The following is a 17,500-nucleotide window of genomic DNA, read 5'->3' on the forward strand; positions in this document are numbered from 1 at the left end:
CAAAATGCCATAAGATGTTTTACCTAAAGTAATCTGAACTGAGAAAAGCAAGAAGGTTGCATAATTTCCTAGTTTGCTGAAGTAACTTGCTGATAATATCTACATCCTACTAGAATCTAAGATGCTTTTCTTGTTAGTGTTAAAGACATTAAAGTTTCTTGTAAACACACAAGAAAGCTGTCCTCCTGCACATTTATAGTTAAAGCTTCTAAATCAAGTTAGGCACAATTAAAATGCTTATTCTGCCCACGTGACAGAAACCAACCTAGGACAAAATATTCAAAACACTCATTTCACACAATTTTATCCTCACCCTCTCCACAGTTTTAATAACTGAAATCTTAAGGCACTAAGTAAATTCACCAGCATTAACAGAATTGCACTTGTCTAAAACTATACATTTCTCAAAACATAAATCTTAACAAAATTTTGTCTCTACAGCCATTAATCCCATTTTTTTTTCTAAGAATTATGGGCCTGCCCTCAATTTTTAATAACCACAGGCAACAATTTAGGATCATAATGACCAAGTGCTAACATCCTGGTTTTGCTGCATTTTCTTAAAGACTGCTTATGATGCATAGGGTACTACTTGGGGAAAAAAAAAATCCTAACTATTTGGAATGAAGTTATCCAAATTTAGAGATAAAGTCTAGACCCTAGCAGAGGGTAGACTGCTTCCCTAATCAGTTACTGACAAATACAGAAACATAATCTTGTTACAAGAATAGAAACACAACTAATTCAACTGAAATAAAAAAAAAAAAAAAAAAAGGGGGGGGGGGACAGGACAGGACGGGACATGATCATGGTACTATTCATGATTAACAAACAGTTTCTTTAATACCAGCTTCTTTCTAAAAGACCTCTTTTTCAGTGAATCAGAAGGTATTTAATATATGTGAACTCCTAAGTGTGGAAGAAATAACATTTTTCATATCCTAGAAAAAACAGCGCATAAAACATGCCATCCCATAGCAGCATAAGAGATCTAAATTACAAGCTACGTTCAAAGGTTATTTCAGTCACTCTTAAAAAACAAACATTTTCCCTGTTCAGAAAAGCATTAGGAACTTGTATGCAAGTCTGCATGCCACCTTTTCTTCCAGCAAAATAAATTTCTGCTAAACTGCCAGGTAAGTAAGCCCATTCATGTTTCTATTTACATTAATCCATTTACGTAAAGAAGCCTAATTAAGAATTTTTGCTTTAAAATTTTACTAATGAAATAGTACTTAGATCAAAACAGCAGTGACTTCACACCCTCCCCCCTCCCCACATTTTCTCTGAAAAAATATGGATCCTTAGTCTCAAAGAATTAAACTTACAGAAAATTATTACAATTCCAAATTAATAAAACAACACATAATATTAAGGGTGGCAGCAAAGAATTTCACATCCACTCCATTTTTAAGCCACTTATTTATATATATATTTGAGAGTAAGGCCCATGTTGTGCAAAGAAAAAGTTCATACCTCCAACACATTAATAAACTTAAGTATCTTAAAACTATAGTTATCAATCCCTCTAAACCAATGTGCAGCATATTAGCAATCTTATGCATATGCCTCAAACAGATGCAGTTGATGCCCATACCTAAAGGGGTAATTGATCGTGGTTGTAGATGAGTCTCCCACGTGTGAACTATGACTTCGCAGGGACCATCGATAGTCTGTAATTTAAAAGTTAAATGTCTGCAATAATTTCTTTTGTTATATCTGATCTTCTACCCATGTAGCTGTTTGGGATGGTTGTGAATTAAACTTCCAGATTTAAGAAAGAAAAAGAAGAAGAAAGAGAGAAGGACAGAGAGAGAGAATAGAGAATCAAAAAGAAAGAAAACAGATCAGGCTTGTTTCTTACCCCTGCAACTGCTGATGACGCTATCTGATGCGTCAGGTATACACAGGACAAAACTTGTGACAAAGTCTGACAGGGTGGAGATGTTACATGGAGTTACTAAATCTTTACTGCTTACAGTTACTCCGCTGAACTACTTTAGTTTCCTTCTAATACAAAAAACCAAAGTGTCTCTGAACTCATTAAGTGTGCTTGCTTTTTTCTTAAGATACTACAGCAACAATTTATGAAAAAACATATCCCACATCTCTAATTCCAAACAGCACTCAACCATCTAGTTATGCAGTTAACAGTTGCAGGGGTGGGTTCTCCCTCAAAATTTGCTTGACTAATTCAAAGTCTATAAAACCCAGTTATTTTAGTTGTGGTACAGAATAGGAAATTATTTACCATCTAATGAAAACATAAATACTTGGAATTTTGCTGCCTCAATTTTTGCTTTCCCAATCAGCCAGCAGCAAAGCCCCTGCAGTCTATTTCATTTGAAGCAAGATAAATCAGATTCTTTCACAAAAAAAAAAAAAAATTACTATCCCTCAAAAGACTACATTTGTTGACAAACATAGCCAATACTCAGACAGATAGTCAGAACAGTAACTCAATCTCTTCCTTCAGAATGATTTCAGTTTGAAATAGCTTTCTAAGTTAAAGCTTTTAGGTAACCAACAGAAAGAACATGCCTGATTCCCAGCTCAGCCACCCTAAGAAGTTTCCCTTAACATTGTGTGGTTGTTGCCACCAGTCATAACAGCCACTGTCAAATAGCTGCAGTTCATCATTTTGGTGGTTTGGGCCTGAGTAATTCATATTTCCAAAAAGACTTGCTACTATTGCCAGAGTCATATAAGCTTCAACACCAACTTGTCCCAGTACTTCAGGTTCTTGTTTAAATAGATGATCAACAGGGACTTCCAGACAATTCAGCAGTATAATTACACAGTACCATAATGCTTTGTTATCTTACAGCTCACTCAAATTCTCTAGCAGCAGATGGGATTTCCTGATGTATATCAAACACATTTAATCTACTATGCTTTTGAATGAGTTAACAGCAAACACCAAATATTTAAAAAGTGCTCAGCAAGATAGGTTTGCTCTGTGAGCCTTGGCTAAAAGCAATTCAGTTTTTCTAATGAATTCAGAGGCATCTATACTTAAAGGTCATGTCAGAATAAAATACATATGCTTAAAGTTATGCTTTAAAGATAGAATGCATGTAAATACAAATAAAATAAGATGATATTATTGTTTTCAGTTTATTCCTGTTATAGGGCAGTTTTAATTCTCATCTTCTCACTGCTGCCACAATGATCACTCTTATGGACTTCTGGAAAAGTAAATAATGAGAAGTTTCTTCCCCCTTCTTTCACAGCAGATCCACACTTGCATGTCACAATCTCAGTTTTCAAAACTGAAACCTGTGTTTGCAAGTAGGGAGGCTACCGTTTCCTAACACCACACAGGCCTGCAAGATTGCCAGCAGCGACTCCCATGAACATACACAGAACTTGTAACTTGCAAACCTGGGGAATGCAAGCCTGTCCTAACATGGATTAAGCTGTTTTCTTCAAAAGGTAAGCAAAGGTTTTTCCTTGTAGAAACCCCAAAAATACCAATACCAGTTTATTTCTTACACTACTGTAATTGTACATTTTAATTTTAGGTTCTAAAATTATGAATGAGAATTTGAGTAACATCCCAACAGTAAGCACAACACGCTGGATACACTCAGCAAAATTTAATCCCCTGAAAGGAATACAGTGGTCTGATTATGCATTTAATCCCAGGAATCCTCAACACTTTCCATACTAAGAAGAGGCAAGCAAACCTACCAGAAGAAAAAGGGCAATAGATTAGAGAACAGGCGCAGACATGACTGAAAGCCCTCTCACAATGCCTGGTCAGACAGTCTTTGCATTTATAGGCATTTAAATAGTGTTTTAATTACATGTAATAGAAGCCATTGTAACTATGAGGTTAAAATACTGATGTAATTTCAGTAGCATATACTGACCACATTTGAACAGCCCAGTTCAGATCAGCCTGCAGCGGAAGTATATGATGTGTCATCAATATTCATAGTATGGTAATGTTACCTAAAAGTCAGCCTCTGTTAGGACAGTCTTAAAAGGGCACCTATCCAAATGTCACATCAAGCATCCCAGTGGGCAGTACACTGAGATTATAGTAAGTGGCACTATGGCACGGATTCCTCCCTACTAACACAGGAAATTTTTTTTTTTTTAAAGCAAACATAAAAATTATGTTGCTTGATTTGTAATTAGCTGAACATCTGAGGCAATTTTAAAGCTCTTAAAGGACATTCAAGAATTTTCTTTAAAAATCAAGTTCTCTTACACTGTCAGAAGCTGGGGGTCCCCCAGCAGTCATCAGACAATTTTAAGATTAAGGGTAAAATGCCTATGTAGCCTAATGTTCCAGGGGTTCAAAGCAGTCTGATCCACAATCTGCGTGAAGTGCTTAGGTGCTCAGTACAATTAAAAAAATGAAAGCACTTCCGTGGATGTTTAAATGACAATCTAGGAGGCCAGTTCCAAACTTCCTGATCCAAGGCAACATAACACAGTAGGCATTAGGGAAAAAAAAAAAAAAGTAAAACCACCACACATAACTACATTTATCCAACTGCACTTTAATTCTTAAAACTATATTCCAAGAATATTAATCTACTTCAAGAACATGAACAACTAAATGAATTAAGACTTAACTGCTGACGCTGGATTTCTGACAAAAATCTTTCTAGATTTCTGTACCATGTAAGAGACAATAATTAACCACAAAACCAAACAATCAACCAAAGCCATTCAGCCATCATAACTAACTTTGCAAGGCAACAGCACATATAAGTCACCTGCCAGGAAGCCCTGGGCTAAAAAGAGATTTTACAGCTCTAGTATTTCCAGTAACAGTTTAATACAAAATCTGCCATCAGCACAGTCACAGCAGAGGTGTTCCTTTGTTTTTATAAGGTTAACCATGGGTTACTAGTCTAGCAAAAGCTTTTCTAAGGCATTCCAATATTAAAGAAATTACTGACCCTAGACCTAAGTTTCACCTTTTTTTACTATATTCCAGGCACTAAATGGATTTGATTTGTTTACATTTTAGAAAAGTAAATTTAAGTCCCATTTGAAACCTCTATAATTAATATTCTTAATATAATTAAGTGTGAAAAACATTCACCAGTCCAGTTTTAAAAGTCCTGCTACATGCACAGATAGTTTAGTTATTTCACACTTTCCTTGAAAGTAATAACCCTAAACTTGCATGCTTATTTGCTGTTGGAAAAACAAATATAGAACATAGCTTAAGAGAATAAGGCATGTATTTACCTTAGTAAGGTTTTCAAATATGCATCACACAAACAATACATATAAAAAACATTCTCCTAAAACATACGACATACAGAAGACTTAAATTCAGACAAGGGGGTTTCGGTGTGTCGTCCCCCCCAAACAACAGAAGATAGGTGTAGAATAAAACATGGGAAGACCCTTACAGTGAGGTAACTGGTACCGGACTATATTTAAGAAACGAACAAACCTCAAGCAAAATAGTTTAAATTACTGTCTTATTTCATCAAGTGTATGTACTTACTTTTCTTTTAAAATGCTTAAGATGACTCTTCTGTTATCATTAAAACGTTCACACTTGCACAAAATTTATAGCAAAATGTTCTTTGTATATACATTCATTTATTTGTATAGAATTTTTGTAGGGATAGATTTCAATCTATTATTAAAAAAATATATTCTATTTATGTAACCACAATCAACACCAAAATGCTTCAGTGCAAACAAACCTAATTTCCCATGACATTGTACGATTCTTCAAGCAAAATAATTTAACAGAGATCAAATGATGACTTTTTTTTTAAAGGGAGGCAAGAAAAATACTTTCCTATTTGTTTTTTTCCAAAATGTGAATTATTATATCTATTTTCACATCTAGTCTGTAGTAATATTTTGAATAATACGAGAACTATCATTTCTCTGTGTAAATATGTATCACCCCCAGCTTTGCCACCATGTCCATCTCAAGCATCTTCAAAGATGCAGTTGATATAGAAAGGAAAGGAACAGTAATTTCAGCTGGATCTGTCTTCAGCATGATTTACTCAATTATGTGGTGTCAAATTCATATATTCAGGCTTTAACATATATTTAAGACTACGCATGTATTTAAGTTATCCTACTACAGACCATGACACACAAAATTGTGCCGATATAAAAAGTTAACAGTGTCTGAGGGATCACATACCGCAAGCCTATCAAATTTAGGAGATTAATCACATGCAATCCCTAATGAAAAACTCACTGAAATAAAAATATTCAGAATAGTTTAACTTAAAAGTATCTTTTCCTTATCAGAGTTGTTAATGCTAAAGTCCTCCATACATTGTTTCATTTGCACTATACTGTGTATTATACTCCTGTTAGAATGAAGGGATCCTGCTTTTTCATTGTTCTTCCAAAAAAATTACAAAAAAGAGAAAGAAAACATTGTAGCTGGAATTCTTTTCTTCAAAAGACTTTATGTTATAAGAAACAAAGTCCTGTGAACTTAACAGGTACAGGCTAGACACCGCTAAGTGGATAACTGCGTACCCTGGCAATTCACATACTTTGTTTTGTAGGGTGGTTTTCTTTTTTTCTCCTTTTTATATACAGTAGCTCTTTATGCTGGTATTCCATAAAATTTATACTTACCTTGGCAGACTCTGCATCACACGGTACATAAAGCGTGCACGATACAGAGCACCTACTTAAAGAAACACACTCACCAATACATATCGTAAACTTTTTCAAATGTTAAAACAGAAATTGTGTTGTCTATGAGCACTTTTTCTGCCAATCTGTTCTAAGTGTGCTTTTTCTAGTGTGCTATTGCTTACATTTTAAATTTATGGGCATTTGCAAAAAATGTAAGAGTCCCATCAGAGCTGCTAGCTGTAAGAACTGATCTACTTTTGGCCTTAGTTTGACCTCAGAAAAAGAAATCTATTATTGGCCTTCCCTTCTTTTGCCTCAGAATAACAATTTAAACATCAGTTTCAGATTAGACTATTTCACATGCTGTAATGAAAAAACAGACCTGTGTTTCATTTAAAATTAGTATCCTTCACTGAGATGATACCTCTGTCAAATATTTTTTCAGTGAAAGAAAGGCTAGTCCAGCTGACAACAATTTACATGCTCTTGACAGTAATTTAAAATATTTAAAAGATATAGACCAGATGATTCTATAACTCCTTTGCACATTTAGCTACATCCTTCATAATCCCAATTTCAATGAAGAACTAAAGCCCAGGGTGAATAGCTACAGGATATTAACAGAGTAAAAAAGACAGCAAAGATAGCTTTAAATGGGTTATTTCTTACAGTTATTACTTGTTATTAAGAAAAACAGTTAGAGTAGCTGCTTATTTTCCCAACTTAGTCCAACTTTTTTCTGGATGCAGTCCCATCCCTGGTCTGAAGAACTTCCCCCTTACCCTAGCACGATTTTTAAAGACCAGTATACTGCCACATACATTCAACTCACATGCAACTTTGACATCAATACCTGTAAAAACACATCTGTGTCTGTCTCAGGTTGTTTTTGCCCCAACTCATGCAAATACCTATATGCAAACCTAGAGAAAACACTGGGATGCCCCATTCCTTGTTTCACCTTTTCACTCCACTCCAAGAGATTAACATATGTTAATTATGCAGCACAAAAGCTAGTTAATACTTCTCACGTTTCACTGAAAAATCTGCAGTAATTTTAAAGACTGCAGTAGATTAGGCAAATTTAAATATGCCTGCTCACACTAACCATTTTTCTCCTGCTATCGCTTGCTTCCATGCTAGAGATCCTTGCCCTGCTGAAGTCCATATTCAATTATAACTGTAGAAGTTGTTATAGCCCCATTATAACTAATGAGAACTTTACCATATCATTTAAGCTTTATAATAATGTCAGGCATTTCACTATCACTGGAATTTTTTAAACACTAACAGTGGTAAAAGAGAAGACAATTTAACAAAAATAAAGTTAACAGCATATGGTCATGTATTTCCAGAAGTGAAGTGCTTGTATTTCCACAAGTGTTTTAATGTTTCATATGTTACAATTTAAGATTTCTTTCTAAAAACTCAAGTTTAACTCAGAAAATCCTTTTTACTTCAAATAAGGGAATTTTTTACTAGGGATGAGCCAACTTAAAATAGAAAAGGTTGTACATACCTTAGGTTCTAGGAAGTACCCTTTAAAATACCGATACCAAACAGGAACTCCTCTAGGAAGCTCTACAGTAGCCTTCCATAATTGACTGTGGAAAAAAAACCAAAACAGTTCCAAAATACAGCCTAACAGCCACCTCCAACATATGTCTGTCTTAAGTGATGTTCTAAAATAAAGTTCAGCGTATTGCTGCAAGAAAGGTTTTTACAAGGTAACTTAGCCAAACACACGCAAAGCACAATAAATACTTGGAACTGAAATTGCACTTTCTAATGTACAGATCTGAAGTGCTCTAATGGAGCAAGAATTCTCACCCTCATTTAACAGATGGGGAAAACATAATGAAATAATTCAGGGACTCATCCAAGATCACACAGCAAGTCACTGACAGAATTATAAATACATCCTGTGAGCCCTGCATCATACAAACAGCAATAGGCAGGACACAATTTTAAGAAAACAGTGAATTCCTCTGCTGCATTGAAGCCTTCTTCATGTACACTCATGTTTATATACACACAAACCACTTAAGAGTTTTAATGCAATTCCCATTTTAAATAATCTTCTCCCCATCTCCTCATAGCCACAGTAATAACTTGTATCGGTTAAGAAGAAAGTAAACACTATAAACATCTCCTATAACTTGCTGTATAGTTATGGGACTGAGAATTGTCCATAGCTGTTTCCTATTCAAAATGTCTACAACTAAACTACTGAAATATGTCAGTCACAATGGTAGAAACATCATCTGTAACTAGGAAAGCATACCCAAGTTAAACATTTTCTTAGACACATTCCTAAGCATTCAAAATGTGCAAGGGCAACACAAGAAATTCTGGAGAGTTTTACTAACAGTACATGTAGCTCAATAGTTTACAAACTCAAAGCCAGAATAAATTTGTTGCTCCAGAAGTCCAGCTACTTCAAAGGGACCAAATTAAAAAAACAAAAACCCAACTTACCGATCATCAGTTTGGAGGACCACTGCAACTTGTGGATTCCAATTTCCCAAAGCACTGCAGCTCCCACATATTGCAAAAACCTCTCCTAAAAAACAAACAAACAAACAGAAAAAACCCACAATCATCACTACTCAAGCCTACATGGAATTAGTAAGTACAGCCTACATGGTCAAACCTTCAAATATTTTAAACATATACACCAGAATCACCCATCTAAACTCCCTCTTTTCGGTTCAGAAAGGAATTCTCCCCCCACCCAAAACTACAACAGCATTTTCTTCACCATTGTAAGAATCTCACTGAGAGAGGGACTACCGACAACCCCAGTCTTTAAAAGGGTTGACTTCCAAATCGTTCTGCAGTAATACTGTTCAAAAATCTCTGGAAACACAGCAGGCAGATTTTCACTGTAAAATGCTTATCGTCAAGACGAACCAGTTTTTTCCTATATACTGTCCATTTTTTAAATATATGTACCTATAGACACACAGTACTGAGTAACATACATGTCTAAAAACATAATTCTCTAAAATTCACACCAACAATCTAGAAAGCACAGACAAATAGGAAGTTGCTAGCATTATTCCCAAGAAAACACATCCAATTAATTTTATTCCTGAGAGAAATAAAATTAATTTTGCTGCTATGCTTTCAGTTTTTTATTGGATATAAAAACATAACATTACACAAAACCACCATGAAATTGTCACACTGTCTACCCTAACGCATACATACATAAAGAATGAATCCAAAAGATTACAATAGTACAAGAATGCTTGATTCTGGGACATCCAGGAGTTAAAGTTAACATTGCAACTTACTCTTGTTTTTAATACAAAACCTGTATGTATATGACTGCACTAACAACAACAATGATAAAAACAAACGGAAAGGACAAACTAGTATTTTGCTTTTGCAGGGTTTCAACAATATTTCTAGACACAAGAAAAATCTGTTGCAGGAGAAAATGTGAAGTTTTAAAGTATATTTAGGCACCATCTGCTTAACGTTTTAAGCTTGCTATGCAAAATCTAAGAACTACCATAGTATTTGAGCAACTTATAAATAAAATGTAATTAAAAAAATACTGAGATTTACTTCAGCCTCTAACATAAAATGCCTAAATGTAAATTTTCAAACAAAGTCACCCTTAAACCAAAGCAGACATAAGGAAGTCTAGCTAAAGTCAAATTAGTCCCTTAATTGGTGGCAGGGGTGGAAGCATTTAAGAAAAAGGGGAGAGGATATCCAGAACTATCCTGCATGCCTCATCAACAGGAAAAGCAAAGATCAAATTGACAGCTAAAAAGTCTGAGAGAAAAAGTATCAATCTTAACAAAAGCAAAATAAAGCATCTATGATGGTGATTTTCTGTTCTCAAACTGGGAAAGCAGTAGCAATAGAGTTGGAGCCATAATTATCTCAAGATACAAAGTAGGCAAGCTATATACAACAAAGATACACTACCTTTTACTAAGCCAAATCTCATAGCTGGAACTTTAAAGTCTGAAATAACCGCTTTGAGGAAGTCCTTATGCCTCTAAAATTGTGTCCATTTTTTCCCACTATACAGGTTAATCTAATATGAGATCCACCAGGATTGTTTATGAAAGAAACCCCTGCAGACCCAGGGGTTGCAAAAAATCTACGAAAGCCAGGAATTAAATAAGATAATTTGTTCCTAAAAACAGCTTACTGAAATAATTTTAAAGAACATCTTGAACTACAATCCCTTTTTTTTTTTTTTATAAAATCTTTTGGTTCAATTCATTTAAAAAAAAAATCAAGCTTCTTGGATGCTCACTGTAAGCACACAAACACAGACAAACATCAGCTGTATACTTACTATGCAATTCATTGCACACAATTGCCTCGGTCAGGCACTTTACTTTTTCCACTCTGTACTGAGGCACATTATGGTTTGTTTTTGCAGGGAGGAGGTAAAGGGGGGAGGGAAGACCACCTGAATGCCACATAGTTAGAATTTCTGACTGGATATACTAAAGAGAAGCTAAAATTCTTCTAATAACACTCTAAAATAGCAGCATTTAGTACATCTTAGTGTACACACCAGCCAATCTCTGAAGTGCCATCTAAATTATGTTCCTCTTAGTAGCAGCTAGCTAGAATAGTTTTCTGGCCTTCTTTTTTAAACAAACCTGTGAACATCCAGTGAATACTTATCACTCAGCAAGGTACAACACACAAAAGGCAACATTTGAACAAGATGTGCAGTCACCCCTAAACTCACTTCAACAATTACATTGCAAGGCTGAATCAGGATTTGTAAAATGCTGCTTAAATTATCCCAGGACAGGCACAAGTGAAATGTATGATAAACTGGAACTGCCTTTTCAAAGGCAATTCTAAACTCAGTGGGGTTTGGTTTGGTTTTGTGTTTCAAGCTCAGGGGTCTTCAACTTCTCCCTCTCCCCTTGCCGGGGAAATCTGATGCTGCTACTGGCAGAGGCTCCTTCAGCTACAGCAGAGGAAGCTACTCCAGGCGTTCTGCCCAGTCTCAAAGCTTGCAACAGCCTCACTGATGTTGCAATCTCTCTGCTTGGGCCAACTCTGTTGGAGAAGAATCTTTGTGTACAGTTGGGAGCTAGAAGCTCCATTTTTTATTTCATAATAGCTAATCTATGGCCACCTAGCAGTCTCTTGGCATGGAACTGTGTCCTGATGAAGACCTAAAGGAGTCACAGCCAGTACTCAGTGACCCTCTTCCTTCCACTAGGATGAGGCAAAAAGAAGCACTCCATGTCACAAATATGTAAAAGTCTACATCAATGTGTTGGGCTTCATCACCAATGCTGACTCCAGAAGTGGTTTGGCTACAGAAAGCGAGTCAAAGCATCATTCCTATGCTGGTGATGTCCTTTTATCCTGCCAGTTAGCCTGGAATCACTGGCTTTGACATCAACAGGAAGGGAGTGATGAGGACACAGAGAGCACATTAGCACTAAAGGCAAGGATTCTTGTGCCACCAACTAACTACTCACCATGGTGATCTGACAAAATCAGTACATGATGTTTCTAAATAAACTGGAAATTTTGCTGTTTGTAGAAATGCTGATAGCTCTGAAAACCTACCTCTCTTCTTTAACAAGACTGCATCTTGCCACTGCTGCATCTCAGAACTCTTCTCCCCAGTCAAAACCAACAGCATCAATATTGTCATAAGCAGAAGCAACCTTCTGTGTCACCTCTTGATGCTATAGATATGGTAAGTATTTCCAGGTAATTCTTTGTAACCAGCCAGTGAGGCAGGATCTAGGTCTCCCTAATCCTAATTTTTGTTCCAGATATTATCAGCACAAGAAAAAGTTACACATCCAAAGTCAACTCTGCTAGTGACAGTGCCATCACAACAGTGGAAGAAACACTAAACGGGGCAAAAAGAGCATGGCTTGCCATATTCCATTGTATAGCTACACCAGTGCTTTATAGCTTCATTTGATCTAAGGTCAATTCATTCTTTAACTTTAAAAGTTTTCTCCAGAATGCTATAAAAACACTACTTCTTACTAAAGGCTTCCTGTCCACATTGTGTGTCAGTGTTCAGTTCCCAATTTCCCAATCAAACGGGAGAAACAAAGGAGAGGTCTAACATGGGGCAGATTTCAAAATTTGTAAAATGTTTATATCATTTTTTTTCCCACCAACTACAACAGACACTTATGCCATCTGGTATTTGCCTGTAACAGGAATTTTGCCAATCTGTAAGTGTTCCCACATTCATCTGCTTCTGTTAGGCAACCACCAATTACTTTTTTTGGTGACCTTCCTTCAAAGTTCCTGAAGATGAAGGTCAAAATAACAAGCACAATTTATCAACACTAAATCTTGGTGTTCTACGTGATCTGACACCTTGTGTTCCTCATTTAGATTATGGAATATATTTTACACATTTTTGCACAGATGGAATATCGAATTAAGCTGCATATTCTTTCTGTCCTAGTGAACTCCTAGAAGAGGTCACATCTTGTTATGGAGAGCCTTCAACAGGGATGCAGAGAGAATAAAAAAAACAGAACACATCAATGCATGCCTGACTATCATGGTTCAGAATGTAAATACTCGTTTCCATGGAATAAAAAGTTACTAGAGACAGAACACTGATTTTAAAACAATCATAACCATTTCAGTTAGCATCAAAATCTCTAGCACACTATGAAATTGTTGTTCGAAGAAAAAGGTAAAAATTAATTCCCAAATCTCACTTTCAAATTCCTATGTGAAATTTCTTAATTCATGTATTTTACAATGACTTATCATTTTGGTATTTGAACTCACATGTTCTTTTACCTCTGAAGAAAAAAGACAAGACAGTCTTTAAACATTCTTCTATTCAGTTTTCTTGTAGTTAAACCATACAAAAAGGAGAAAGCATGATTTGGGTACCTGGTACTGATGGTCCTCTTACTTCAAAAGTGACTTGAGAAGAGGTCATACCTGCAGAACTTTTGTCTTAGGATAGTAGAAATCTCCTACAATGGGAGGAAAAAGATACTACATTTCAGGAAGACTCCATTACATCTGTTGCTGTCCTAAGTAGGAGGAAACACAAATCCCACCACTTATAGGGAAGTAAGCCACTAGTGATGTTACTGTTTGAGTGAGCAGTAAAAATAGAAAGTTCTCTAAAACCAGCAGTAGCCCCAGAAAATAACATCCAGCTGCAGAAGACACTGTTGCAACACTGGCACAAGAAAAAGACTAGCAAATCAAATACCATATGCAAGTATCAATGTCATACAGCATTCATCAGTCTTAAGCTGAGATTTTTCAAAAAACTCTGTTTTGACTAATTTTGCTCCCAAAGAGGCCACTGGAAGTTATAACACATTTAAGATTATGACCTTTGGCAAGCAGTAACTTCTGTCTCATCTATACTGTTCTTCAGCATCCTCTTCAAAACAAGACAAGCACTAACACCTTGAAGGAAAAAGGGGAAGAACCCATGACAGATGACAGCTCTCTGCTGTCACAGGCAGTGAGTTGTTCATCACCTTGGACTGTGCTCCCCTACCAATACTTCCACCCTTTCACATGGAGCACCAACAACTAGAAGCACCAAGCAGTCTCCAAAACACCACAGCAGGAAGGGACTGCCTACAGCCTCTGTAGCCAGGACTGTAGCTGGAAGATTGATCCTGCTTCAATTTTCTACCCTCCTCCAATACACAGTAACTTGATGGAAAAAAGCTGGCAGAATCCCACTCTCCCAATTTCAGCAGAAACACTATTGATGTCACCTATCCTTTTATATTATTTATGAAAGTAGTAGTCATATTAAAGTCCAAGTCTGGATGTTGCTAGACTAACCATCATCACCCAAATATAATCCTTTGGACATGGGCTGCAAAATAATCATACTAATTCTATGCAGAATTAACTTTGCAATGCTCTCAACTAATCCATTTCTTTATATTACTGTAGGTTTTGGGGGTTGTTTGTTGTTGTTTTGTTTTTTTAAAACCAAGCAAGTAGAATGTTTTTGTTGCTATTTTTGAACAGGACAAAAGCACTTTATTTCAGTACAATGTTGGTCAGCAGTCATTTAGTAACAGCTTTAATAAGACAACAAGAAGAATTGCCAGCACTAGAGAAAAATCTACCTTTCATTAGCTCTACTACAAGCCCTTGCCTTCAAAGGCACAAGGCAGTTTAACAAATGCCTTGAAAGCAAGAAAAGCTAAAGAAAATCAGATACCAATTAGGAAGAAAAAAAAAAGCTCATAATCAATCCTTATTCCTCTCAAGCAATCAGAAAGTTAGTTAAGGTCTGAGGTTTAAACACCTACAATTTTTCTTCTGGATCTTCTCCTCCTCCTCTCCATCTATTCCTTTTCTAACTATTGCTGCCTTTACATTCCTTTTTCTCCACCCTTATTTCCCTCTCTCCATGTCAAGGGAGAGGACTTTTCAGTGGTAAAATGAGAGCAAGAAAATGGTATCAATATAGATGTTTCTGGTCATATATTCCAATTCTGCATGTAAACTTTTACAAGTAATATTTCTGCAAATGATAAAATCCCAAACTACCGAAGCTAGAAATAAGCACACTTTATAAACAGGAATTCCATGAAGCACACACCCTTTATGAACTTTGTCATATGTGTGATATTAGGTGGTCTGTATGTTAACAGTGACACATTCTAGCATTTATTTTTAGACACAGAAGCGCAGCACATTTCAGTGCTGAAACTAAAATTGGACTTGTGAAACCGGTCCAGTATGACACAAAAATCTCCATTTAAAGCAGAGAATATAAACTACTAGTGTGCATTTATCATGACACTGAACAGCTCAGGGCCCTGGCTGTGTTCGACAACTGTCCTTGCTTGGACACCCTTTAACTGAAAAAGCAGAGGAGCCAAAGGGGAGATGGAAGTAGGCAAAAATGCCTTGCCAAAGACTACAAAGCAGGTAAGTGACAGCTGAAGCCTGAACCCAGTTCCCCAAAGCAAGAACAGGCTTTTGCCTTGTAAAAAAAAAAAACAAGCTTCCAAAGCCAATGCAACATGACTCAAAACGAAACTTGACAAAAACCAGCATGTCTGTCTTTCTCCAAATTACTTAACTACCCATCCATTCCTAGAGAAAAATCTGAAATCCTGTTAAGTCTATAAAGCTTTTAGCCAATCTTGTAAAAATTCTGTGTATCTACTTGCAAGACATTTGTGGGCTTTTCTAAACCACCTAGCAAAAGAATATTACTTTTCTATATAGCAGTAGTTAACTGTAAAGAGATTTTGATAAACTGACTTTGTAAAGTTGTCAAAATTCTGCTCAAAAAGTACTTTATCTCAAAGACCTACTCAACCTGCCCATGGGATGTATATGAGAAGAAAAACTCTAGTTTACATCACCAAATACAGGGATGATTTTTCTAGCACAACTGCAGCTACAAGTATTGCACTTACATTCACGTTTAGAGTCAAAGTATTAACCCTCATTTTGAAGAAACATCTTTTCTAGCAGAACACTGTATGTAAACACAGATCAAGGAAAAAAAAGATCTGCCTTTTGTTAATGAATAAAGCCTGTGTTGTATATTATCATGCACTTGTAAAGCATTCTGTACTTTCAAGACAAGATACGAAAATGCTTTATTTAGGCATAACTTTAGCTGTCTAGTTACTGATGGTTCCCAAGGAGTAATTTAACTCCCAGAGAGAAATTGCAAAAAACCCTAGACAATAAAACCCTCTGACCAGCAGGTGTCATGCTACCTTTTAAACCCTATGTTCCTTCAGATTTCCAACACTGCCTCACCGAAGAAGCTGACAAAGAATAACAAAGTCCTCTCTGCTCTCCACACCTGTAAAGATGGACTGTTTGGGAGAACGTAAAGAATGCTGAGCTCAGAGGGGTCATAACTGTCTGCTTAAAGGAACTGAAACAAGTTAGAACAATTACATTAAAAATGTTAAAACACTTCCTAATCAGCAAATATTAACAGTCAACCCAGCAGATTTACAAACTAGAAGTCCTTTTGCAATGACCATTTTTAAATATTTGGGTTCAAAAGTATTAAAGCTGAATTCACATCTGCTGCAACTACGTGTGTCGAAATGCTAGCCTAGGGTGCAAACAATTGCCCCTCATCCTATGTCCCACTTCCTCCCTTTGGTCAGCTTATGGACTGCAACTACATGCAGGCAAACAATGAACACTTTAATCTCGGTCATTTCCTCATGGGAAAGAGGTCTCACCAAGGTAGACAGCCACACAATGGTATCAGCAATTCACCAAAAAAAAAAGTGTTTCTCTACCTAGAGATTCTTGCTTTTACAACAGAAACATGTTCTCTCCCCCAGCATGTCACAGTTCAAGTCTCTCTCACTCTCCTTCTTTCACAAAGCAAACCCTTACCTTTCACAATCTCTGGAGGTTTCCTAAGGAGACAGTGACTGCAGAGCAGCACTCTGAGTCCTGGGGCTGTACTGACATGCTGCATTCAAAAGCTTGACTCAGGTAACCCTGCCCATCATCCAACCTCACTGTATCAAATAGGCTGTCTGCGAGGCTTCCAGAGCAGGGGCAACATCAACAGCCTACTAGGTAGGGTCATGTGCAATCTTGGTTCCCCTGCCACAAGACAAAGGTCTCATCATGGTCTCAGATGAGACAAGCAACCAGGAATCTTGCCATTTCGGAAATCCACTTACTTGCCTTCATACACCCCCCTCCCCCCTCCCAAAAAAAAAAAGCAACAAAGATTTAAAGCATAGCATTCTGCAGGCTGAATGGAAGAGAAAAAGCGTACTCTTTGTTCTAATATTGCCTGTAAAGCTTCCTTTCCACTATTTTCTCCTCCTCAGGGGCACCAGAAGGAGTACAAGAGCGACAAGAGTTAATGTACTTCCCTAAATAATAGGGAACCCAAGCTCTTCCCTCCTGATTCTAGAAGGGCACTTCT

The 17,500-nt window shown here is 36.6% G+C and overlaps 1 protein-coding gene across 2 annotated transcripts in view; it reads right to left on the reverse strand.

The window, feature by feature from the left end:
- GPCPD1 (glycerophosphocholine phosphodiesterase GDE1 homolog (S. cerevisiae)) overlaps positions 1 to 16,988 on the reverse strand; it is a 41,698-nt gene extending 24,710 nt beyond the window's left edge. For both annotated transcript variants that reach the window (XM_010574715.1, XM_010574714.1), the window contains exons 1-5: positions 16,954 to 16,988; positions 13,477 to 13,562; positions 9,073 to 9,157; positions 8,114 to 8,198; positions 1,598 to 1,673 (exon numbers count right to left, since the gene is read on the reverse strand). In XM_010574715.1, coding sequence (XP_010573017.1) covers positions 1,598 to 1,673; positions 8,114 to 8,198; positions 9,073 to 9,157; positions 13,477 to 13,525 — 295 coding nt within the window. In that variant the 5' untranslated portion in view covers positions 13,526 to 13,562; positions 16,954 to 16,988. The remainder of the gene's footprint in view (positions 1 to 1,597; positions 1,674 to 8,113; positions 8,199 to 9,072; positions 9,158 to 13,476; positions 13,563 to 16,953) is intronic.
- Between the last annotated feature and the right edge of the window lie 512 nt (positions 16,989 to 17,500).

This window comes from Haliaeetus leucocephalus, unplaced genomic scaffold (genome assembly GCF_000737465.1).
Source record: "Haliaeetus leucocephalus isolate CR32 unplaced genomic scaffold, Haliaeetus_leucocephalus-4.0 Scaffold450, whole genome shotgun sequence".
Classification (NCBI taxonomy): Eukaryota; Metazoa; Chordata; class Aves; order Accipitriformes; family Accipitridae; genus Haliaeetus; species Haliaeetus leucocephalus.